Source organism: Carettochelys insculpta, chromosome 27 (genome assembly GCF_033958435.1).
Source record: "Carettochelys insculpta isolate YL-2023 chromosome 27, ASM3395843v1, whole genome shotgun sequence".
NCBI classification, from domain to species: domain Eukaryota; kingdom Metazoa; phylum Chordata; order Testudines; family Carettochelyidae; genus Carettochelys; species Carettochelys insculpta.
This window is the reverse complement of record NC_134163.1, coordinates 6,490,259-6,515,569: the sequence shown is the minus strand read 5'-3', so window position 1 is coordinate 6,515,569 and position 25,311 is coordinate 6,490,259. Positions and strand designations below refer to the sequence as shown.

Sequence of the window (25,311 nt, the reverse complement as noted above, 5' to 3'; positions counted from 1 at the left end):
CTGCAGAGCCTGATTCCTGTGAACGCAGGCACCAAGGGAGAGCCCTGGCCTGCACACTCAGCCTGGCAGCCAGACACAGAACCGCTGGCTTGGGCACTGACTGAAGAGGTCTAATGCCCTCAGCACTGTGCTCCCCAACTGCTCGCAGCTTCACCCCAGCCAGGAGGGTGAGAAACCCCACGGGGAGTTTTTAGACAGGAGCCGAGAGCACCGGTCCTGGGCCTGGGGCTGTAGGAACCCTGGCTCTGTTCCCAGGTCTGGCTGTGCAGAGGTTTCCAAAACAAAGTGCTTGGCTGAGAGAGCCCCACACTCCCCCGTCGGGTGGGTAGTGAGAGGCCTGGCTCCTGGCTTTGTGGAGGGTGTGACCAGCACTGGCCGGCCCCCTTCCCCGCACCAGAAGGGTCTGCAGACAGACCTTTGCTGGGGGCTGTGTGCGAGAGCTGCCCTTGCGAGCTGCCAAGGGAGAGGGCAGCAGGTGGAAGAGGGGCTGAGTTTTCAGCCCACCCAGGCTCTGGGGTGCCCCACATACCCAATGTGATTGGTTTGCTGTCCTCCTGGTCCGAGCCGATCCCTGTCCTTGGGCTGCTGCTCTGCTCCGGCTCTGAAAGGGAAAACCAGGCATGAGGCTCTGCAGCTCAGCACCCCCTTGGCAGCCCTGACCCCCCATCCTGAGCCCAGCCCAGCCCCTGTGCACCACTCTGAGCAGTGTCCCATGCCGGCAGCTACCAGCCCATGCCACTGCCCAGCCTCTTCTCCAGGTGGCTGGGGCAAGCCTGCCTTGGCTGCAGGATGCTCACATCCCAGCTGGGGGGCAGGCAGAGCTGAAGCAGGGTTGCCCCATGCAGAAAGGGGGTGACGTGCTGAGACGACTGGACCCACAGGCCCCCTTGCTGCCTTGCCCCAGCCTGAGGCTGCCACAGAGTCACTCCAACTCTTGGCCTGGACACAGCAGCCATCGAAGGAGCTGGGGGCTGCATTAGAGTGGAGAGACCTGGTGTTGGGTGGAGCCTGCGCTAGAAGTCCTGTGGCACCTTATAGACTAACAGGTATTTTGGAGCATGAGCTTTTGTGGGCAAAGACCCACTTCATCAGATGCATGTGTGGGGACGGGGGTTCAGAGGATTTAAAGGGGAAGTCCAAGTCCAGGGGAGGGCCAGAGCTGACAAGGTCTGTTCAGTCAGGGAGGACGTGGCCCTGACCGAATGCTGGACATGAAATGTGGCCACGTCCTCCCTGACTGAACTGACCAGATTTCTCCTCTCCTGCGGTTCACAACTCCGCAGTAACTGCTGATAACAGGCCACATCCACCCTGACTGAACAGACCTTGTCAGCTCTGGCCCTCTCCTGCACTGGGACTCCCTCTTTAAACCCTCCTCTGAAACTCACTCCCCATGCATCTGACAAAGCGGGTCTTTGCCCACCAAAGCAAATGCTCCTAAAGATCTGTTAGTCTATAAGGTGCCCCAGGACTTCTTGTTGTTTTGGAAGTTACAGATTAACACGGCTACCCCTCTGACACTTGCCCTAGAATCCCCTAGAGGGCCACACAGCCCCTCTTCCCCCCTCCCCAGCTAATTGCACCAGTGCTCTGTGCTCCTCTTCACAGTGCGTCCCCAAAGGGCCCATCAGATTGTTGGAGGAAACTGGTCCTCACTGGTCTGGTAGTGTTATCCACCCTGTACCAGCCCTGGCTCTTCCACGGCCCAGACAACAGTAACATAGCTCCCATCAGCTCTGATTCACCAGCATGGAAACCAAGGCCTGGTAATTCAAAAAAGGGTTCCCATACCCGGCCACGAAATGCAGCCACCTCTGGGGTGGAACATACAAGTATAACAGCGCACAGGAACGCTGTGCAAGAGGCTAGGACAGGAATGCTGAATCTGAATCAAATTGGGGAAGAATTGTAAAAGTTGGGGGGGCAGGGAGAGTAAAGAAAGAAAGGAAGAAAGAATACCCCTTCCCCCTCCCCTCATAGTGACCATGACCAGGCAGCCCCTAGTTCCCCTGGCAACAGACAGATGCTAATGGCTGCCTTATGCAATATCATTTGCTGCTCTGATGGCCCCAGCGTGCTCTGCATACGTTCACCACTTTGCTGCTCCTGGGCAGTGATTAATGGGCTGCCGTGCCCCACAGAGCCTCCTGCCCTCACCTCTGCCTGCCTGCCGCCAGTAATGGAGGAAGCTCCTGGCCTCAGGACTGATGGCGCCATGGAACAGCCTCAAGTTGCTCTGCTGTGGCTGCAGCCCCTGTGCCAGGCAGCCCTGCCCACTAGCACACAGCTCTGCCCAACCTGCCCACTGCTTTGGGCCCACATCCCCCGGGCACAGCCACAGCCTGGCATGGGCAGGGCAGTCAGTACCCAGGGGGCTCAGAGCTGCCCCAGAGAGCCATCCTGGCTGGGGCTGCGGGATTCCACTGCTGCCGTGTCAGTGACGTTGGGCACGGCGTGGCTGCAGGGGTCCTGGCGGGGGTCTGAGGGGGACTGGCCAGGCATACTGGCGGACAGAGGTGGGCAAGGGACGGGTAATGGCGACACCTCAGGTTGCATGCAGGCCAACCCCCCAAGCGGAGCAGGGCCGGCCCAGGCCAGCAGAGAGCTGGGAGACCTCAGGGGCAAACCCAGGAAGATGCACTCCTGGGGCACCTGTCAGCCAGGACTTCCCTCAGGGCCGGCAGAGCGAGCCAGGCTTCTGGGGCACAGCCCCCTGCCCTGCAGCTCAGCCTCTGCCCTCCCCCAGGCACCCGGCTGACTGTGGTCTCCACCCCTGAGCGCCAAAAGCCGGACGTTCCCCTGCCATGCCAGCTCCCTGTCAAGGCAGGTCCCTGGCTGCACCCAGCTTTCCCCTCCCTGCTCGAACTCAGGACTCCCCGCCACGCACTCACCCCTCTCCCTGCCCTGCTGCCTGGGCAAGGGCCCTCGGCAGCTCTGTGCCGGGCCAGCCCAGAGCGAGCGGCCTGCTAGCCAGGTATGTCCGGAGCCCAGCGTCAGAATGGGCGAGCACCTGGCAAGCGCTGGACATCACAGCCTGGCCCACAACGGGCCAGCTCACGAGACAGGCCTCGTTAACCATTAAGGGGAGACAATGAACTGCTCCTTCCTGGGGAAGCCAGGCCTTGGAAAGGGAAGCCCCCATCCTAGGGCCCTGGGATCCCCAGACCCTTGCTATGTGTCCTGGGATCCCCAGAACTTTGCACAGCTCCTTCCACAGTTCCCCCCCTCTCAGCTCAACTTGCAGCCTGGCGCCCAGTGCGACCCCTGCACTGCCCCACCCCCCATGCACGTTTGCACTGTTACAATCGTCCCTGTGCTACTGCACGTGCTCAGCAGCACACACCCACTGCCTGCCCAGTGCAAAGACCCGTCGCGTAAGCCCTGCACTGTATCCATCATGTGTGTTCAGCCCCTGAACCAGCACATGCACAGTGGCACACCTGTCCCGCACGCCCCGGGCTCAGGCTAGCAGGTACTCCCAGGGCATGTACCCGGCGCTCCACCCATGGCTTGTAGACTTTCCATACGCCCACCTGCCAGAGCCAGCATTATACCCATTGCATCGACTCATTGCATATCCCCAGTGCTCTACCTATCCCCCATATCCAGCACCACACACACCCGTCGCAGTGCCCAGTGCTCGTACCCAGCACTGTATGCACCACACACCCCTGTCGCAGTGCCCAGTTCTTATACCCAGTGCTGTATGCACCACACACACCCGTTGCAGTGCCCAGTGCTCGTACCCAGCTCTGTATGCACCACACACACCTGTCGCAGTGCCCAGTGCTTATACCCAGTGCTGTATGCACCACACACCCCTATCGCAGTGCCCAGTGCTCATACCCAGCGCTGTATGCACCACACACCCCTGTCGCAGTGCCCACTGCTTGTACTCAGAGCTGTATGCACCACACACCCCTGTCGCAGTGCCCAGTGCTCATACCCAGCGCTGTATGCACCACACACCCGTCGCAGTGCCCAGTGCTCGTACCCAGAGCTGTATGCACCACACACCCCTGTCGCAGTGCCCAGTGCTTGTACCCAGCGCTGTATGCACCACACACCCGTCGCAGTGCCCAGTGCTCGTACCCAGCGCTGTATGCACCACACACCCCTGTCGCAGTGCCCACTGCTTGTACCCAGAGCTGTATGCATCACACACCCTGTCGCAGTGCCCAGTGCTCGTACCCAGCGCTGTATGCACCACACACACCAATCACAGTGCCCAGTGCTCATACCCAGCACTGTATGCACCACACACCCGTTACAGTGCCCAGCGCTCGTAGCCAGTGCGGTATGCACCACACACACTTGTCGCAGTGCCCAGTGCTTGTACCCAGCGCTGTATGCACCACACACCCCTGTCACAGTGCCCAGTGCTCGTACCCAGCGCTGTATGCACCACACACACCTGTTGCAGTGCCCAGTGCTCATACCCAGTTCTGTATGCACCACACACACCAGTCACAGTGCCCAGTGCTCGTACCCAGCGCTGTATGCACCACACACCCCTGTCACAGTGCCCAGTGCTCGTACCCAGCGCTGTATGCACCACTCACCCCTGTCACAGTGCCCAGTGCTCGTACCCAGCACTGTATGCACCACAAACACCAGTCACAGTGCCCAGTGCTCGTACCCAGCGCTTTATGCACCACACACCCCTGTCGCAGTGCCCAGTGCTCGTACCCAGCGCTGTATGCACCACACACACCCGTTGCAGTGCCCAGTGCTCGTACCCAGAGCTGTATGCACCACAAACCCCTGTCGCAGTGCCCAGTGCTCATACCCAGCGCTGTATGCACCACACACCCCTGTCGCAGTGCCCACTGCTTGTACTCAAGAGCTGTATGCACCACACACCCCTGTCGCAGTGCCCAGTGCTCATACCCAGCGCTGTATGCACCACACACCCGTCGCAGTGCCCAGTGCTCGTACCCAGACCTGTATGCACCACACACCCCTGTCACAGTGCCCAGTGCTTGTACCCAGTGCTGTATGCACCACACACCCGTCGCAGTGCCCAGTGCTCGTACCCAGCGCTGTATGCACCACACACCCCTGTCGCAGTGCCCACTGCTTGTACCCAGAGCTGTATGCATCACACACCCTGTCGCAGTGCCCAGTGCTCGTACCCAGCGCTGTATGCACCACACACACCAATCACAGTGCCCAGTGCTCGTACCCAGCACTGTATGCACCACACACCCGTTACAGTGCCCAGCGCTCGTAGCCAGTGCGGTATGCACCACACACACTTGTCGCAGTGCCCAGTGCTTGTACCCAGCGCTGTATGCACCACACACCCCTGTCACAGTGCCCAGTGCTCGTACCCAGCGCTGTATGCACCACAAACCCCTGTCGCAGTGCACAGTGCTCATACCCAGCGCTGTATGCACCACACACACCAATCACAGTGCCCAGTGCTCATACCCAGCGCTGTATGCACCACACACCTCTGTCGCAGTGCGCAGTGCTCGTACCCAGCGCTGTATGCACCACACACCCCTGTCGCAGTGCCCAGTGCTTATACCCAGTGCTGTATGCACCACACACCCCTATCGCAGTGCCCAGTGCTCATACCCAGCGCTGTATGCACCACACACCCCTGTCGCAGTGCCCACTGCTTGTACTCAAGAGCTGTATGCACCACACACCCCTGTCGCAGTGCCCAGTGCTCATACCCAGCGCTGTATGCACCACACACCCGTCGCAGTGCCCAGTGCTCGTACCCAGAGCTGTATGCACCACACAACCCTGTCGCAGTGCCCAGTGCTTGTACCCAGTGCTGTATGCACCACACACCCGTCGCAGTGCCCAGTGCTCGTACCCAGCGCTGTATGCACCACACACCCCTGTCGCAGTGCCCACTGCTTGTACCCAGAGCTGTATGCATCACACACCCTGTCGCAGTGCCCAGTGCTCGTACCCAGCGCTGTATGCACCACACACACCAATCACAGTGCCCAGTGCTCGTACCCAGCACTGTATGCACCACACACCCGTTACAGTGCCCAGCGCTCGTAGCCAGTGCGGTATGCACCACACACACTTGTCGCAGTGCCCAGTGCTTGTACCCAGCGCTGTATGCACCACACACCCCTGTCACAGTGCCCAGTGCTCGTACCCAGCGCTGTATGCACCACACACACCTGTCGCAGTGCCCAGTGCTCATACCCAGTTCTGTATGCACCACACACACCAGTCACAGTGCCCAGTGCTCGTACCCAGCGCTGTATGCACCACACACCCCTGTCACAGTGCCCCGTGCTCGTACCCAGTGCTGTATGCACCACTCACCCCTGTCGCAGTGCCCAGCGCTCGTAGCCAGTGCGGTATGCACCACACACACTTGTCGCAGTGCCCAGTGCTCGTACCCAGCGCTGTATGCACCACACACCCCTGTCGCAGTGCCCAGTGCTCGTACCCAGCGCTGTATGCACCACACACACCCGTTGCAGTGCCCAGTGCTCGTACCCAGAGCTGTATGCACCACAAACCCCTGTCGCAGTGCCCAGTGCTCATACCCAGCGCTGTATGCACCACACACCCCTGTCGCAGTGCCCACTGCTTGTACTCAAGAGCTGTATGCACCACACACCCCTGTCGCAGTGCCCAGTGCTCATACCCAGCGCTGTATGCACCACACACCCGTCGCAGTGCCCAGTGCTCGTACCCAGACCTGTATGCACCACACACCCCTGTCGCAGTGCCCAGTGCTTGTACCCAGTGCTGTATGCACCACACACCCGTCGCAGTGCCCAGTGCTCGTACCCAGCGCTGTATGCACCACACACCCCTGTTGCAGTGCCCACTGCTTGTACCCAGAGCTGTATGCATCACACACCCTGTCGCAGTGCCCAGTGCTCGTACCCAGCGCTGTATGCACCACACACACCAATCACAGTGCCCAGTGCTCGTACCCAGCACTGTATGCACCACACACCCGTTACAGTGCCCAGCGCTCGTAGCCAGTGCGGTATGCACCACACACACTTGTCGCAGTGCCCAGTGCTTGTACCCAGCGCTGTATGCACCACACACCCCTGTCACAGTGCCCAGTGCTCGTACCCAGCGCTGTATGCACCACAAACCCCTGTCGCAGTGCCCAGTGCTCGTACCCAGCACTGTATGCACCACAAACACCAGTCACAGTGCCCAGTGCTCGTACCCAGCGCTGTATGCACCACACACCCCTGTCGCAGTGCCCAGTGCTCGTACCCAGCGCTGTATGCACCACACACCCCTGTCACAGTGCCCAGTGCTCGTACCCAGCACTGTATGCACCACAAACACCAGTCACAGTGCCCAGTGCTCGTACCCAGCGCTGTATGCACCACACACCCCTGTCGCAGTGCCCAGTGCTCGTACCCAGCGCTGTATGCACCACACACCCCTGTCGCAGTGCCCAGTGCTCGTACCCAGCGCTGTATGCACCACAAACCCCTGTCGCAGTGCACAGTGCTCATACCCAGCGCTGCATGCACCACACACACCAATCACAGTGCCCAGTGCTCATACCCAGCGCTGTATGCACCACACACCTCTGTCGCAGTGCGCAGTGCTCGTACCCAGCGCTGTATGCACCACACACCCCTGTCGCAGTGCCCAGTGCTCATACCCAGCACTGTATGCACCACACACCCGTCGCAGTGCACAGTGCTCGTACCCAGCACTGTATGCACCACACACACCACACACCTGTCGCAGTGCACTGTGCTCGTACTCAGTGCTGTATGCACCACACACACCAATCACAGTGCCCAGTGCTCGTACCCAGCACTGTATGCACCACACACACCTGTCGCAGTACACAGTGCTCGTACCCAGCGCTGTATGCACCACACACACCAATCACAGTGCCCAGCGCTCGTACCCAGCACTGTAGGCACCACACACCCGTCGCAGTGCCCAGCGCTCCTACCCAATGCTGTATGCACCACACACACACCAATCACAGTGCCCAGCGCTCGTACCCAGCACTGTATGCACCACACACCCTTCGCAGTGCCCAGCGCTCGTAGCCAGTGCTGTATGCACCACACACCCCTGTCGCAGTGCCCAGTGCTCGTACCCAGCACTGTATGCACCACACACACCTGTCGCAGTGCCCAGTGCTCATACCCAGTGCTGTATGCACCACACACACCAGTCACAGTGCCCAGTGCTCATACCCAGCGCTGTATGCACCACACACAGCAATCACAGTGCCCAGTGCTCGTACCCAGCGCTGTATGCACCACACACCCCTGTCACAGTGCTCAGTGCTCGTACCCAGCACTGTATGCACCACACACACCAATCACTGTGCCCAGAGCTTGTACCCAGTGCTGTATGCACCACACACCTCTGTCGCAGTGCGCAGTGCTCGTACCCAGCGCTGTATGCACCACACACCCCTGTCGCAGTGCCCAGTGCTCATACCCAGGACTGTATGCACCACACACCCGTCGCAGTGCACAGTGCTCGTACCCAGCACTGTATGCACCACACACACCACACCCCTGTTGCAGTGCCCAGTGCTCGTACCCAGCGCTGTATGCACCACACACCCCTGTCGCAGTGCCCAGTGCTCGTACCCAGCGCTGTATGCACCACACACACCTGTCGCAGTGCCCAGTGCTCGTACCCAGGACTGTATGCACCACACACCCGTCGCAGTGCACAGTGCTCGTCCCCAGCACTGTATGCACCACACACACCACACACCTGTCGCAGTGCACAGTGCTCGTACTCAGCGCTGTATGCACCACACACACCAATCACAGTGCCCAGTGCTTGTACCCAGCACTGTATGCACCACACACACCTGTCGCAGTGCCCAGCGCTCGTACCCAGCACTGTATGCACCACACACCCGTCGCAGTACCCAGTGCTCGTACCCAATGCTGTATGCACCACACACACACCAATCACAGTGCCCAGCGCTCGTACCCAGCACTGTATGCACCACACACCCGTCACAGTGCCCAGCGCTCGTAGCCAGTGCTGTATGCACCACACACACTTGTCGCAATGCCCAGTGCTTGTACCCAGTGCTGTATGCAACACTCACACCAATCACAGTGCCCAGTGCTTGTACCCAGCGCTGCAAGCACCACACACCCATCGCAGTGCCCAGTGCTCGTACCCAGCGCTGTATGCAGCACACACACCTGTCGCAGTGCCCAGTGCTCATATCCAGCGCTGTATGCACCACACACCCGTCGCAGTGCCCAGCGATCGTATCCAGTGCTGTATGCACCACACACCCCTGTTGCAGTGCCCAGCGCTCGTAGCCAGTGCTGTATGCACCACACACCCCTGTCGCAGTGCCCAGCGCTCGTAGCCAGTGCTGTATGCACCACACACCCCTGTCGCAGTGCCCAGCGCTCGTAGCCAGTGCTGTATGCACCACACACACCTGTTTCAATGCTTGTACCCATCGTTCTGGACCAGATTCCCAGCAAGCGTCACACCCATGTTTTAGCTCCTCTTCCACTCTGACAGCCCCACAGCATTCCCCGCCTGTGCCTGGTGCTGCTTGAACCTCTCTCATGTCCCCCTGACTGAGGCGGGGGATGTGCCTTTTGCTGTCACACAGCCTAGCTGCGAGCCTTTTATTTTGCCACCCTCCATGTCATGGCTGTCAGACTTTGCAGCCCCATGCCCGTCCCCTGACTGCGCCGGCACCCTGTCTCTCTGCTGCCGCTGACCTCCGCGATGCCTGGATAGTGCATGTACCACCTCAGCAGCAATGAATGAGATGTGCAGCAAACCCAGGTCTGCTGCAGCCAGGCCATGTGGTCACCGCAGACGTGTAACCCTTTGCACTGGGAGGCCTGCAGCCAAGAGGCTGCTCCATACTCCTCCCCCACAAACCTGGGGTAATGCTGGGCTAAGCCCAAGTGCTGCTGCTCTGCTGGAGGCTGGGGCTGCCAGGTTTCCAGTTTCGCAGTGGAATGCCCAGTCGATAAGGGACCCTGGCAGCTCTGGCCGGAACCACGGAGTGGGCTTAAACGGCCGGTCAGCGGCGCAGACTCCCTGCCTGCCCTGGGCGTGCCCACAAGGGCTGTGTGCTTGCCCCTCCCCAATGGCCGGCTCTGCAGGTCCCGTTGGCTGGGAGCTGCAGCCAGTGGGAGCTGCAGGGATAGGCCGGTAGACTGGGGCAGCGTGAGGAGTTTAGGGGGCAGGGACATGCCAGGCACTTCTGGAAGCTGCCCGTGTAAAGTGTGGGATGGAGCCTCCATCCTGAAGCCCCACATGCACCGCAGGGCCTGTGCACCCAGCCAGAGCCCCACCCCTGCACCCTATCCCCTTCACCAGCCCCCTCCCCCACTCCGAACCCCTCATTTCTGGCCCCAGCTTGGAGCCCACACCCGAACCCCTGCCCGGCCCAGCGAAACAGAGAGAGTGAGGAAGATGAGAGTGAGAGGGTGATGTGGGGAGGAAGGAGTGAGAAGGGGAGGAGCCTCAGAGAAGGGGCGGGGCATCACCGTTTGCTTGTCAGCAATGGGAAGTTGGCCGTGCTACAGCAGAGGCAGAGCCACTGTGTCTCATCACATCTCACAGAGCTGGAGGGGACCGAGTCCAGTCCCCCGCCCTCTCGGCAGGACGAAGCAGCCCTCAGCGCTTCCTCTCCCCATCTGCAGAGCTGCATCTTCGCAGGGCTGGGAAACTGGCTCTCAGCAAGACCCCAGATGCTGCACCATCCCCCAGGGCGCCACCCCCCACCGTGCCTGAGCGCCCCGTCTCAGTGGGAGCTGGGCTGGAGCGAGGACTGCATGGTGCCATTTGGCTTCTGACACCCAGCTAAACGCTGAGCTACTCCCCCGACCTCCCCGGCCAGCGTGCCCCAGCCTGTCCCAGCGGGAAGGCGCTCAGAGAAGTGGGAGCTGCGGAGCGCTTGCAGCCTGGGTTACGTGTGCAAGAGCTGCGGTGCAAAGGGGACGCCTGCTGCAGGCTCCCCCCTCGCTGCCTCGTCAGCCGGGCAGGCATTGGGCAGCCTGCATCCCGCACGCCAGTCCTGCTCCAGCTCGGCTAAAAATAATCCCATCCTCGGCAGGCTGGCAGACGCTGAGCTCAGCACTCTTGGTTCCTGGAGCAGTCTGGACAAGATTTCCAGGCTGGTTCCCTCTCCCCCTCCCTCATGCACAGTCGTCCCCTCTCACCACGCACAAAGCCCAGGGGTGGGACCTGGCACTACTGGGGGCTGTATGTGCAGTCCTGGCAGGACCTGGGGGCTGATTTGGGGTGGAGGGATGGAGAACCGTGGCCCGGCTGCAAGGCTCCTCCAGCTCTGGGCACAGCATGGTTCTGCATCCCACAGCCCCAAATGTCAGGCCCCCGTTGTAATGCCCCAGCAGATCCAGCAGCATGGATTTCCGGTGGTGCACACTGGGCTGTGTGAAAGTGCAGGCACAGGAACTACATTACCATGGGAAATCCCCGCTGCTGCCTGTGCTTGGGCATTGCCAGGGGGCTCGGGATGGTCCGGTGGTTAGAGGCCTAACCTGGGTCTTCAGAGACTATGGCTCAAGTCCCAGCTCTGCCACCAATTTCCCATGTGACCATGTCTCTGTGCCTCAGTTTCCCACCTGTACACGGGGATAACAGCTCTGCCTCCACCCCAGGAGGCGCAGTATGCCAAAGATGGGGAGGAGCTGGGGTAGCCTGGTAATGCGGGAAGGTAAACCTCTATGGCAGGGAGCTGTACCCAGGCAGAGGCACCCCTGCGCTGCAGCCAGGCCGGAACAGCTCCGTTGCAGTCTCTGGGTGTCGCGCCAGCCTCTCTCGGGCGGAGCCAGAGGGTAAGCCCAGTTCACCTGCCGAGCCCAGGCCTGGCTGATTTCCAAGGCTGTGCCATTTGTAATGGTGGGTGTGGGCGGCGGGGCCTGGAGGTGAGCCCTGAAGCCTGGTCCGGTGCACAGCTGGCTCTGGAGCACCATGCCAGCGCGCACCACGGAGACAGGAGTGTGGGCAGAGCTGCTCTGGGCTGAGCTGGGGCAGCCCCACAGGAGCCACAGAGCTCTGGAAGAGCCACCCATGTCCAGCTGTACCCTTGAACAGCGGCAGGGCTGGAAGGCCCTGTGCAACCCGAGGACGGTGTCTGGGCTGCCCTGTCCCACGGCCACGTGCAGCGGTTCGCCCGTGTCAAACGCAGGGAAACCACTGCCCTGCTCTGAGGGCACCAAAGCTGGGGGGTTCCCGTTTGTCTCAGCTGGGGACTACGGCTGGGAGCTGCAGATGTGGCTGTAAATATGAACCTCGGCCCATGTCACACACAGCACCAGGTTGCTCTGCCAGCGAAACACGCCGGGCTGGGGCCTACAGCGGGGAGGGATGGACACAGCTGATTGTCAGTCCCCCAGTCCGTGGCAATGACCCCACGTGGGGTAACAAGATCGCCACAGCTGAGTGCCCAGCCGCAAAGCACCACCTGGCTCGCAGCTGACTAGGATGGCCTGAGTCTCAGTCGGCCCATGGGCCCTGGACACCCAGGCTACGTCTACACGTGCAGCCAACATCGAAATAGCTTATTTCGATGTAGCGACATCGAAATAGTCTATTTCGATGAATAACGTCTACACGTCCTCCAGGGCCGGCAACGTCGATGTTCAACTTCGACGTTGCTCAGCCCAACATCGAAATAGGCGCAGCGGGGGAACATCTACACGTCAAAGTAGCACACATCGAAATAGGGATGCCAGGCACAGCTGCAGACAGGGTCACAGGGCGGACTCAACAGCCAGCCGCTCCCTTAAAGGGCCCCTCCCAGACACAGTTGCACTAAACAACACAAGATACACAGAGCTGACAACTGGTTGCAGACCCTGTGCCTGCAGCATAGATCCCCAGCTGCCGCAGCAGCAGCCAGAAGCCCTGGGCTAAGGGCTGCTGCCCACGGTGACCATAGAGCCCCGCAGGGGCTGGAGAGAGAGCATCTCTCAACCCCCCAGCTGATGGCCGCCATGGAGGACCCAGCAATTTCGACGTTGCGGGACGCGGATCGTCTACACGGTCCCTACTTTGACGTTGAACGTCGAAGTAGGGCGCTATTCCTATCTCCTCATGAGGTTAGCAACTTCGACGTCTCACCGCCTAACGTCGAAGTTAACTTCGAAATAGCGCCCGACGCGTGTAGACGTGACGGGCGCTATTTCGAAGTTGGTGCCGCTATTTCGAAGTAGCGTGCACGTGTAGACGCAGCTCCAGTGACTTACTGGGGCTACCCACAGGCCCTGGACACCCAGTGGCATGCTGGGGCCACCCACAGGCCCTGGACACCCAGTGACTTACTGGGGCCACCCACAGGCCCTGGACACCCAGGCTACGTCTACACGTGCAGCCAACATCGAAATAGCTTATTTCGATGTTGCGACATCGAAATAGTCTATTTCGATGAATAACGTCTACACGTCCTCCAGGGCCGGCAACGTCGATGTTCAACTTCGACGTTGCTCAGCCCAACATCGAAATAGGCGCAGCGAGGGAACGTCTACACGTCAAAGTAGCACACATCGAAATAGGGATGCCAGGCACAGCTGCAGACAGGGTCACAGGGCGGACTCAACAGCAAGCCGCTCCCTTAAAGGGCCCCTCCCAGACACAGTTGCACTAAACAACACAAGATACACAGAGCTGACAACTGGTTGCAGACCCTGTGCCTGCAGCATAGATCCCCAGCTGCCGCAGAAGCAGCCACAAGCCCTGGGCTAAGGGCTGCTGCCCACGGTGACCATAGAGCCCCGCAGGGGCTGGAGAGAGAGCATCTCTCAACCCCCCAGCTGATGGCCGCCATGGAGGACCCAGCAATTTCGATGTTGCGGGACGCGGACCGTCTACACGGTCCCTACTTCGACGTTGAACGTCGAAGTAGGGCGCTATTCCTATCTCCTCATGAGGTTAGCGACTTCGACGTCTCGCCGCCTAACATCGAAGTTGGTGCCGCTACTTCGAAGTAGCGTGCACGTGTAGACGCAGCTCCAGTGACATACCGGGGCCACCCATGCGGGGTGGTGGAGTGGTGAGAAGGAGACTTCTGGGCTTCTCCAGCCCCGTCACAAAGGGGGAGAGGGGGTTGAGTTTCGTTTTCTGCTCCCTCTACATGAGGGGTGAGGTGAGTGGGGGCAGGGCAAGCTGCTCCATGGGGTGAGGTGCATGGAAATGGGGCTGAGGGCTGCCCCTGTCCCCAGTGACCCTTTGGGATTTTCTTCTCCTTTGTGCTAAGCGCAAGGACTGGAAAGATTCGAGTGCCACCGGGGGCAGCTCCGGCGCTCTGAACATGCTGGCTCTGGCACAGCGCTCGGGGCAGACAGACCCATGGCAAGAGCGTGGGGGTTTCAGCCAGGCTGCAGGTCCCGAAGGTAAAAGAGCTCTGTGGGCAGAGCTCCTTCCTTCCCTCCTGGGAGCTCCCCGAGATCCCCGGCCAGGTCCTTCCCTGGGGCCAGGTGCCTGGCTCCCCCGGCTGAGAGCCCTGCTCAGCCCTGCTGCCCAGCCCTAGCCCGAGGCTCTGCTGACCCCAGAGGGGAGGGAAGATCCGTGTGAGGGCCTGATCCTGCTAGGTCAATGAGAGCAGAAGGAGCTCAGCACCTCACAGGCCCTGACTCCTCATCTAGGTGATTCTGGGGGAGCAGCTGCTTGTGGCCCAGCCCTGGGGGTGGGAGGGGCCATCCTGCCCCCCGGGAGAGGCACCAAAGTTGGGATCCGGATCCAAAGCTCCTGGGAATCTGGACCCAAGGTTTCATGTCAGCCCTTCCAGGACCAGGAGGCGACTCAGCCGGTCAGTGCTCCATGAGGGCTCCGCAGGGGGGATGGTGCCCTGGTTCTGTGGGGAGGCTCCTGCTAATTTCCTCCCGGCTTTGCCTTTCTGCGAGGCGGCCCAGGCCCTGCGACTCCCCCAGTAGCTGCATCTCCCCACCCTGGGCTTCCCCCAGCTCCCGCTGCCCGGCGCTCCCATCAGGTCCCTCCGGCTCCCGCTGCCAGGTGCCCCCAGTGGGTCCCTCCAGCTCTCACTGCCCGGAGCCCCCAGCGGGTCCCTTCGGCTCCCACTGCCAGGTGCCCCCAGCAGGTCCCTCCGGCTCCCGCTGCCAGGTGCCCCCACTGGTTCCCTCCGGCTCCCGCTGCCAGGTGCCCCCAGCGGGTCCCTCCGGCTCTCGCTGCCAGGTGCCCCCAGCGGGTTCCTTCAGCTCCCGCTGCCCGGAGCCCCCAGCGGGTCCCTCCAGCTCCCGCTGCCAGGTGCCCCCACCGGGTCCCTCTGGCTCCCGCTGACAGGTGCCCCCACCGGGTCCCTCCAGCTCTCGCTGCCAGGTGCCCCCAGCGGGTTCCTTCAGCTCCCGCTGCCCGGAGCCCCCATCGGGTCCCTCCAGCTTCCGCTGCCAGGTGCCCCCACCGGGTCCCTCTGGCTCCCGCTGCCAGGTGCCCCCACCGGGTCCCTCCGGCTCTCACTGCCAGGTGCCCCCAGCTGGTCCCTCCGGCTCCCGCTGCCACCTGGCTTTGTGCCCAATGCACATACCAGCTGATCCTCCTGTTCCCTCTGCTCTGAGAAAGTCTGGGGAGGCCCAACACCTGTCGCCTATCCAAGCTCTGGCCCTGTGGCTGCTGCTCTAGACCTGGCAGGCTCACACTAAACAGAGAGCGTCCAGGGCCCCTCAGGGTCAGATGCCCAAGGCGCTTAATTGTTCTCTGTGTCCAGGACCCTGATAAATCTTCATCCTCCTCTGCCAGGAGTCAGGACGGGGCTTTCCGGCCGCCGCCGTGGCTTGGCTCGGGGAGCTGGTGTCACGCCAGGCTGGCTGCAAAGCAGCTGGAGGTCTCTCCCCACACCCTTTCCCTGCCCCTCCCGCACTCGCCATCTTCCCCTCCGCCCTCCTGCCTGGCCCTCAGCGTTTTCCTTTCCCAGCCTGGGCCAGCGCTGGGAAGAGGCTGCAGCCGTGCAAACCCCGCAGCCTTGCCAGCCGAGCTCTGCTCCCTCCCTCCCTCCTGTCAGGCCCGAGCCAGGAGCTGGCAGGGTGGCGCAGTGCTTGGAGGGCAGCCTTGCTCCTTTTGGCCTCGGGACGCCTGGAATCGGGCACCTGGGAACGCGCTCTTCGCGCCCAAAGCCAGGCCAGGGGTGCCGCTGCCCCACGGCGCAGACTCGGTGGGTGGGGAGGGAAAGAGACGGGGACGGTGCTGCTCGGCGGAACCGCTGAGGGCGGCCATTTTGTTCCGCTCCCCTCCCCACTTTTCCAGGTTACTCCTCCACACTGGCCCAGCGGCCATTTTGCGCTCCCATAGAGCCACACTGCATGGAGCGGGGGGGGGGTGAGCCCCCCCGGCCATATTTCACACGGACCCTCTCACGGCTGTGCCCAGCAAGGGGCACCCGGAGCCTGGTGTGCCACACTGGGCTCGCATGTCTCTCCCCGCCCTGCTGGGTTTTCCGGCCCTCCTCAGATCCTGGCCAACACAAACACAACACGAGCCAGGTTAAAAATAACCGGCCTGGCCTCAAGCGTGCAAATGAGCTTGATCCCTGGGGGGGCGGGGGGGGGCATGGGCAGGAAAGCAGGGAAAGGGGAAAGCCGAGGTCGGGGAAGAAGCCACAGGAAGCTGCCCCCCCGCCCGGCGTGTGGGTCCAGCACTTGGCTTTGCTTCCCCCCCTCTGGCATCTCAGCCCCCCACAAGCCCGCAGCCTCTGGTGCCGCCGGCAGCCATTCTGAAAGCACGAGGGCCGAGAAGCCCAGCGCCCATGCACACACTGGTGCACGCGCACTCCAAACACCCCCGCCCAAGGTTCCTCTTGGCAGCCATTTTAGGTGGCACGAATTCCTCCATCAGCCCTGGCAGCCAAGCGCCGGAGGGGGAGCGAGGGTGGGTGCCAGGGCCCAGGCGGGAGGAGTGGGAGGGGGCGGGGCTTTTCTGCATACTTTCCCCTTTCCCTTTTCTGCCAAAGTACGTCACTCTCCGGGCTGGGAGCAGCAGCGCCAGGCCAGCCAGCGCCTTGCGCCAGCGGAGAGAGGAAAGGGAAGGAAGGATCGCCCAGCTGTCCTCCACTAGAGCTGCCAGCAAGCCAGCGAGCCAAAGGCTCGCACTGTTAACCCTCCCTGCACACGGATGCCTGAACAGACAAGTGTGCGCTCACACAAGTGCACATCCTCGCACACGCACATGCACACACGTGGGCTCTCCCTGGCAGACACATACTCCTCCTTCCTCCCCGCTTAAAAACCAAATGCTTGCAGCAGCTGGGCTCATCCGTAGCGATGGAGGCCTGCCAACGCATGACGCTCTGGGCGTCAGTGAGCAGTTAGCACTCCACTAGCCAGGAGCCACGAGCCCAGCTTTGGCTCTCTGGCCTAACCTAGGCCTCAGTTTCCCCATCAGTAAAATGGGGATAATACTACATGACAGGTGTAAGTGACTACAGGGAGACAGTGGGAGGGGGGCTGCTGCAAAGAGCTGTGAGATCCTTAGGTGGCAGAGCTCAGGGCAAAGGGGAGCAGCCAGGTAGGTCTCGTACCATGGCTCAAATTCAGCCAGAGCAGATTCTGGGAAATATTTTCGGACCCCTGGGGAGAAGCCCCGAGCCCAGCCCCTCCCCAGGTGCTGAGCAGCCTAGTCCTGCCAACCCTTAACAACCGGCCACGGGCCTTGCTGCAGGCCACACCCTACCCTGGAGCGAGGCCTTCAACCCGGCTGCAGACCAGCCCCTGCCCCGCACTTGTCTCCCATTGCAGCCACCAGCTTGGGACATGTAAACGTGGCCCTACTCAGGCTGTGGGAAGCAGCCAGCAGCTCCTGGTGCACGTGCCAGCCTTGCTCTGAGCGAGCAGAGCTTGGAAAGGACCCTGCCTGCTCCAGGCGGCACTGCTGCCCTGGCTACATCCGTCCAGTGGTGCTGAGACAGGTTCCCTCCTGCCCTGGCTGCACATAGCTCTCAGACCAGCCGACAAATGCCACAACCCCCTCCCGCGCCCCAACACCCTGCCCCAGCCTGGATTCCCCTACCCAACCCCCGGGCACCATCCTCTTCCCACAGCCTGCACCCCCTGCCAGAGACCTCACCCCACTGCACCCAACCCCCAGCTTGGAGCCACTGCTGCACTCCAAACCCCACTTCTGGCCCCACCCAGAGCCCAAACTCCTCAGGCACCCTGTCCCAGCCTGCAGAGCTCTCCTGCACACGGAGCCCTTCATCCTCAGCCCCACCCTGGAACCTGGGCCCCCCCAGTTAGAGCCCTTGCCCTCCCCCCCATCTCAGCCCTCTGCCCCTGCCTGGTGAATGTGAGTGCGGGCACAGGAGAACGAACAACAGATAGAGGGAGGGAGGATGGGGTGCATGGGGGATGAGGCTTCCAAGGGGCGTGGCCTTGGTAGAAGGGTGTGGCCTTGGCAGAGGGGTGTGGCCTTGGCAGAGGGGCGGGGCACTTTTGTGCAATTCCAAAGCTGGCATCCCTCTCAGGGTCTCCCAGCTTTTGGCCCCGTATTGTCTGTCTCCCCCACCTCATGACTGGCAAGTCCTGCTGCTGCCCAGATCCCTGCTTGCCAGCCGACCGCCCCCCAGCAGTGGTGGTGGTGTGCCCGGCTGGCGGCGCTGTGCCATCGGGGCAGCCTCTGCTGCGTGCTGGCTGTCGGCCAGCAGGGCCCTGCCCCGGGCCCGTTTCTGTCTGGCACTGCCGGCGTGCTATCAGCAGCAATGGCTGGTGAGCGTGAGCCGATGCCACGGGGCTGCCACTGACCTGTGGCCTCCGCTGTCCCTTCCGTGCCCCCTTGCTGTCCTCCCCTGCTCTATCCCTTCATGCTCCCCTGCCCCACTGCTCCCCGTATCCCTCCTGCAGAGTGCGTCCCTTCCCCTGGGACCAGGAGAGCTGAGTCTGTGCAAAGGGCCCAGCCAAGCGAGGACGGTGAGAGCACCGGCCAGGGACAGTCAGGTGGATTGGCCATTGGCGAGCGGCACTGGGAGCGTGTCCCTCCTCTCCCTGGGTGAACCCCGATGCCTTGAGGCAACGACTCCAGCTACACAGTATTCATGTGTTACAGGGGCTCCGTCAACAGGATGGTCATTTGCATATTTGCACTGCGCAGCTCTGATTGGTTGCTGCTGAAGTCACTCGAAGATGAGTAATTTTACCAGGCCTCCTGTATTCAGCATAGGGAGATGTGCTCCCCCCACCCTGAGAGCTGTGGACACACAGTATAAGGCTGAGGTGGGCCCAGAATATGGCCCCTCAGCCCTGGCGCTCAGCCCGGAGTTTGCTCCCCCGGTGTTTGGAAAAGCCTTTGCGAGGCTGTGCCAAGCTGTCCCATCCAAAGCATCTGAGCTGCCTCCCAGGCCCAGCTGCTGGCTGCTCCTGCGTCGGGATTCTCAGGCAACCATCTGGGCTTGGGAACCGCTCCCATTTCAACACGGGAAGCTTCCCCGCGCTGGCCCTGTGTGTGTCACCCTCGGCCTGCGGCTCAGTCACGAGCCCTGACACGCACAGGCCAGTTCCGAACATGGCCAGCCTCAGGGCTGGTGCTTTGCTGGCCATAGCAGCCTTCAAACAGCCCCGCACCAGGCACCGGGTTTCCTTCAAGGTAGTGTCACGGAGGCAGCTTGGCCTGTGTGTGGCAGCAGCAAGAACTGGGAACAAAGCAGCTCTGCTGGGTGCTCCAGGCCCATCCAGAGCTCAGCCGCCCTATGGGCAGATCCTTGGGGGCGGGGAAGTGTAATAGCTTTGCAGAAGGGCAGAGACCTCCCCAGCGCCCTTGTTAGGAGGTAGCAGGCCTGACTGTGCTCTAACCCACCAGAGCCAGAGTAGCTGCTGTACCAACCACTTGCGCCTCAAGCCAGCTGCTAGCTCCCAGAGATCACAGGCTGTAACGTGGGGCCTGATGACCCTGCCTCTGTAGGCTCTGATATTGTCGGTGGTCAGAGGGCACCAGGCAAGACCGGCCTGAGGTCTGACAACACCTGGGTTTCTTTGCAAAGCAACCCAGAAGGAATCTCTCTTCCAATGTGGAAGGGAGAATTCCCTTAGAACTAAAGCTGCTCTGTTCTTCTGCTCCTGCCCCACTGAGCCCCCTGCCCCTCACTTCTGAGATCAAAGGCAACTTTGCACTGGGGGGGGCGGGGGTTGGCTTTGAATTTTGCTCTCTTTGCTGGAGCGAGCAGCTCTCCCTCCCCGTTACCCCACTTGTGAGCACATCACCTCACTGCAGGAAGGTCACTGCCTTTGCTCCCACTGTCCGCAAGGGGACCGATTCTGATCTCAGTTACTCCAGTGTCAATCGCAGCATGACTCCACTGATTTCATGGCTTTGCTCCTGATTTACCCCAGAGTGGCTGGAAGCAGAACCTGACCCCTCAATATGTCTCTATTAAAGATGTCAACTCCACTGGCTAGGCAGCACAGGGCTGATGGAGCTGATGGATTTGCTATGACAGATGTTCCTTGTACTCTTTAAGGCCCCTTTAATCTTCAACTGCCTGTAGCCTGGCTGCAGAGACGTGACTCCCCCACCTGCATCCCCCCCAGGGCTTGGGCCTTATGTGTTTTAAACCTTTCGCTCAGAGCGTCTCTTTCGTTTGGTGCCAGACAAAGTTGATTCTGGCACAAGAGGGACCAGCGCAGAACCACTGACCCAGGCTGGACCGCGAGCTGGGAGATGTGTCTCCCACACCATTCCAGGGTGGCTGGGGGTGACAGCAGCCAGGGGCAACCAGAACCTCACTGGAAATGACAGAGCCCGCCTCAAACCCCGCCCCCAAAGGGGCAGTTCTGGTGCAGGGCCAAGATTCCCATTTGTCCCGTTCCATGGGGGGTGCATTTAGAGTCCCTCCCCCAACATCAGGGCCCATCTGGCCTGGGATTGGGTGCGGGCTCTGTGTGTGCTAGCCGGCAACATTTCACTCCCACTCCTCAGCACGGAGCAAGCGGGTGCCTCTGCCCCTCGCTACCCCCTGCCCCAGCACCTACCACCCTGGGCTGGGCAAATATGAGCAACGGACACCCCACGCGTTCACATGACTCCAGGAGCTAGGGCTTTAGGAAAAACACCACCTAGCGATGCTGCTTGAGTCCTTCTGGGAGGGGCCTGGGGCCAGCATGCCCAGCGTGTGCTGCATCGGGACCAGCCTCAACGTGGGAAGGCCCAGCTGGGTCTCATGGGACATTGGCATGTGGGGGACAAGTCACTGATGATCCTAACATGCAGCCCACAGGAAACAGCCAAGCACAAGAGGGCCAGCTGGGCTAGGAGGCAGAGGAGGGTCTGAGCTAGGGCAGGAGGGGCCTGGACGGGCTGGGGAAAAATTTCTTACCCATCCTTGCCCTTAACAACTGACTTGGTTTACAGCAGCCCGGACTGGGAGTGGGGAAGCCGTGGGGAAACCGCAGGGCTGCAGAAGAAGCTCCAGACCTTGGTATGGGCAGTGGGGAGTGCAGAGCTCACAAGCCAGGCTTGGGCCAGTGACCAGAAACTGATGCATGACGGATGCGCCCAGCCCAGGCTCTGGAGAGCTGTGTAAGGCAGGGCCTCCCTCTGGCAGGGTCTGGACCGCACCTGGCTCAAGGCAGCGCTGACCTGGTGACTCTGCCGGGGCTGCTGGAATAAACGCATGCAGGGTAAGCATCACAGTGCCTGTTTCTAGCAGAGAGCAATTAACCTGGGGACACACTGGCACAGAAAGGGGTAGACTCCCTGCTGGGCAGGTTCTCTGTATCTGGACCAGCCAGCTGTACAGGCGGCTCTGGCCCAACCACAAGCTGTGAGCTGGCTGGAGAATGACCGGCAAGGCTCCCCAGCCTGGGGCCTGCAGGGGCTCATACTGCGGGGTGGAGGGGTGCCTCTGGCCTGCCACCTCAGCCTCCCACACACTCTGTGTTGCCCAGAGGGGACCAGCTCACGGTGCAGGAGCCACAAGCCAGGTGTGTGGCTCAGCCCAGGCACCTCTGGCCCCGACCAGCCAGAGTGAGGCAGGTGGGAGAGCAGCCCATGGAGAAGGAAAGCCGCCACCAGCTGCTTCTGGGGCTGTGAGGCCAACTGGCCAGCCCAGCACAAAGGCAGGAGGCCGAGCCAGGTCAGACCCCAGCCAGGGCTGGGGAACAGGTGGATTCCCAGGAGCTGCCTGGGTCACCTTTTGCGTAGCACCACCCCTGACTGGCTGTCTCCTGCTGCCAGGGCGCCCTGCCGGGCAGTGTGCATTTGGGGGGCTCTCCTGCCTGCCCACTGGCACACAGGGAAAGCGCACTGGAGCGGCCAGAAGGGAGCGGTGGGACTGAGGTCAGACGCCAGCCTATGGCAGGACTTGAACCCGGCTCCCGTCACATGCCCTAAGCTCAGGCTGGGCTATGATGGCTTCACCCCGTGTCTCATTCCAGAGACATCACTGCTGGCCCCATTCACACCTCCGTATTACAGGGACCCCTACGCCGGCCCCATTCACACCTCTGTATTACAGGGACCCCTATGCTGACTCCGTTCACACCTCTGTATTACACAGACCCCGACGCCGGCCCCGTTCACACCTCCATATTAGAGGGACCCCGACGCCGGCCTCCTTCACACCTCCGTATTACAGGGACCCCAACGCCGACTCTGTTCACCCCTCTGTATTACACAGACCCCGATACCGGCCCCATTCACACCTCTGTATTACAGGGACCCCGACGCCGGCCCCGTTCACCCCTCCGTATTACACAGACCCCGACACCGGCGCCGTTCACACCTCCGTATTACAGGGACCCCGATGCCGGCCCCGTTTATACCTTTGTATGACGCAGACCCCGACGCCGGCCCCGTTCACACCCCTGTATTACACAGACCCCAATGCCAGCCCCATTCACACCTCCGTATTACAGAGACCCCGATGCCGGCCCCGTTCACACCCCTGTATTACACAGACCCCAATGCCGGCCCCGTTCACACCTCCGCATTACACAGACCCTGACGCCGGCCCCGTTCACACCTCCGTATTACAGGGACCCCAACACCGGCCCCGTTCACACCTCCGCATTACAGGGACCCCGACGCTGGCCCCCTTCACACCTCCGCATTACTGGGACCCCGACGCCGGCCCCATTCACACCTCCGTATTACAGGGACCCCAACGCCGGCCCCCTTCACACCTCCGTATTACAGAGACCCCGACGCTGGCCCCATTCACACCTCCATAGTACAGGGACCCCCGACGTGGCCCCGTTCACACCTCCGTATTACAGGGACCCCGATGCCGGCCCCGTTCACACCTCCATAGTACAGGGACCCCAACGCTGGTCCCGTTCACACCTCCGTATTACAGGGACCCTGACGCCGGCCCTATTCACACCTCCATAGCACAGGGACCCTGACGCCGGCCCCATTCACACCTCCATAGTACAGGGACCCCCAACGCTGGCCCCGTTCACACCTCCATATTACAGGGACCCCGACGCCAGCCCCCTTCACACCTCCATAGCACAGGGACCCTGACGCTGGCCCCCTTCACACCTCCGTATTACAGATACCCCAACGTTGGCCCCGTTCGCACCTCCGTATTAAAGAGACCCTGATGCCGGCCCTGTTCACACCTCCGTATTACAAGGACCCCAACCCCGGCCCTGTTCACACCTCCATATTACAGAGACCCTGACGCCGGCCCCCTTCACACCTCGGTAGTACAGGGACACCGACACCAGCTCCATTCACACCTCTATATTACAGAGACCCTGACGCCGGCCCTGTTCACACGTCCATATTACAGAGACCCCGACACTGGCCCCATTCACACCTCCGTAGTACAGGGACCCCGACGCTGGCTCCGTTCACACCTCCATATTACAGGGACCCCGACACCGGCCCTGTTCACACCTCCGTAGTACAAGGACCCCAAAGCCGTTCCCGTTCACACCTCCGTATTTCGGAGACCCCGATGCTGATCCCATTCACACCTCCTTATTTCAGACACCCCGATGCCGGCCCCATTCATACCAGCCAGGACCAGGCTGCAGAAGAAGGTGGGACTCAAAGGGAGACAGTTCCCTCCCAGCCCCAACTCTGGCGACTGGCTGGGCAGGAGCCACCCGGAAGACACCTGGGAAAGAATTCATGGGATAACGCCTGGCTCTGCTCACCCATCACTGAGCCGCCTGCACCCTCCACCCCCAGCCCTGAGCCCCTCCCAGACCTGCTGCACCCCAGATGCTTCATTCCCAGCCCCACCCCAGAGCCTGCACCCCAGTCGGATCCTGCAGCCCCTCTCGCACTTGGATCCCGTCCGTTTTGGCCCTGCCCCAGAGCCTGGGGGCTCTGCAAAGCCTAACAGCCCAGGGCCCCCTGCAGGTTAATAAAGCCCTGGGAGCAGGGAGTAAGCATGGGTGCTGGCTAAGGGGCCTGGCATGCCACGAGCCCTTCAGACCAACCCAGTGCCTCTGTGAGGCCAGCCCAGCCTGCCCTGGGCAGAAGGGACCCAGGCTACCCTCCTCCCCATCCCACGCGCTGAGGAGACGCTGTGCTGCACCTCTGCAGAAAGAGCTGACGAGCCACCACTGTGCTTTCTCCCTCCTGGGTCTCAGTTTCCCCATCTGTCCAGTGAAGGTAACAGTGCCGCCCTGTCCCCACCCCCTAGGGTAAATACACTAATGGGGCAGCACCAGCACCCCAGTTACCAAACTGGGCACAAGAGCCCATCCCGGGGAGAGCTTCCCTCCTGCCTGGCTGCTTTGCAGCTGGGACTGCGGCAAGGCAGCCTCCGGCACCCCCCATCCTGGCGCCCTGCCCTGCCTCTGGGCTTTGGGTGGCAGGAGCTCAACATGGCAAAGGAAGAGTGGGCAGGTGGGAGGGGCTGTCAGCTCATTTCATTAAGAGCTTTCCAGAGGCTGGACTGGAAATCCCGGCAGAGCAGCTGCTATTAACTGCTGCCGCGCTGGCGACAGACAGGAACACCGGGGCGCTGTCCCCTGGCTGTTCACCAGGCCCCGGGCGAGGCCTCACCCCAGGGCCCTGGTCCCCCCACCCCGAGGACTTGGCTGCCGACTGGAAGGGAGGCCAGGGCCCAAAGCCCAGGCGTGCAGCGAATGGGAAGGCAGAACTGGGGCGGGGTGAAAAGCTCCTTTCTCTGGGCAAGGGCCAAGCAGCCGGTTCTGAGCCAATGGAACCTCAGCCCCAAATCAGCCCCCACCTGCCTGGGGCTCGGAGGCCTTCCCCCTCCTCAGGCATCAGCTCCCCGCTTTGCACCAGCCAGCGGCTGGGTCCCCACTTGCCTTGCTGGCTGCACATCCAGGAGCTGGGAAACACCAGGGGCCTGATGGGACCTGATTTTGCCCATGCTGGGGGCCAAGAAACACCCACCTTTCTGGCTGCTTCTCCAGCTGGAGCGCAGAGGGCACAGAT

General features: G+C 61.6%; 1 protein-coding gene across 4 annotated transcripts in view; it reads right to left on the bottom strand.

Annotated features, from left to right (window-relative positions):
• NFIC (nuclear factor I C) overlaps nt 1-25,311 on the bottom strand; it is a 141,539-nt gene that overhangs the window by 56,343 nt on the left and 59,885 nt on the right. For all 4 annotated transcript variants that reach the window (XM_074978062.1, XM_074978064.1, XM_074978063.1 and 1 more), the window contains exon 3: nt 530-601. In XM_074978062.1, coding sequence (XP_074834163.1) covers nt 530-601 — 72 coding nt within the window. The remainder of the gene's footprint in view (nt 1-529; nt 602-25,311) is intronic.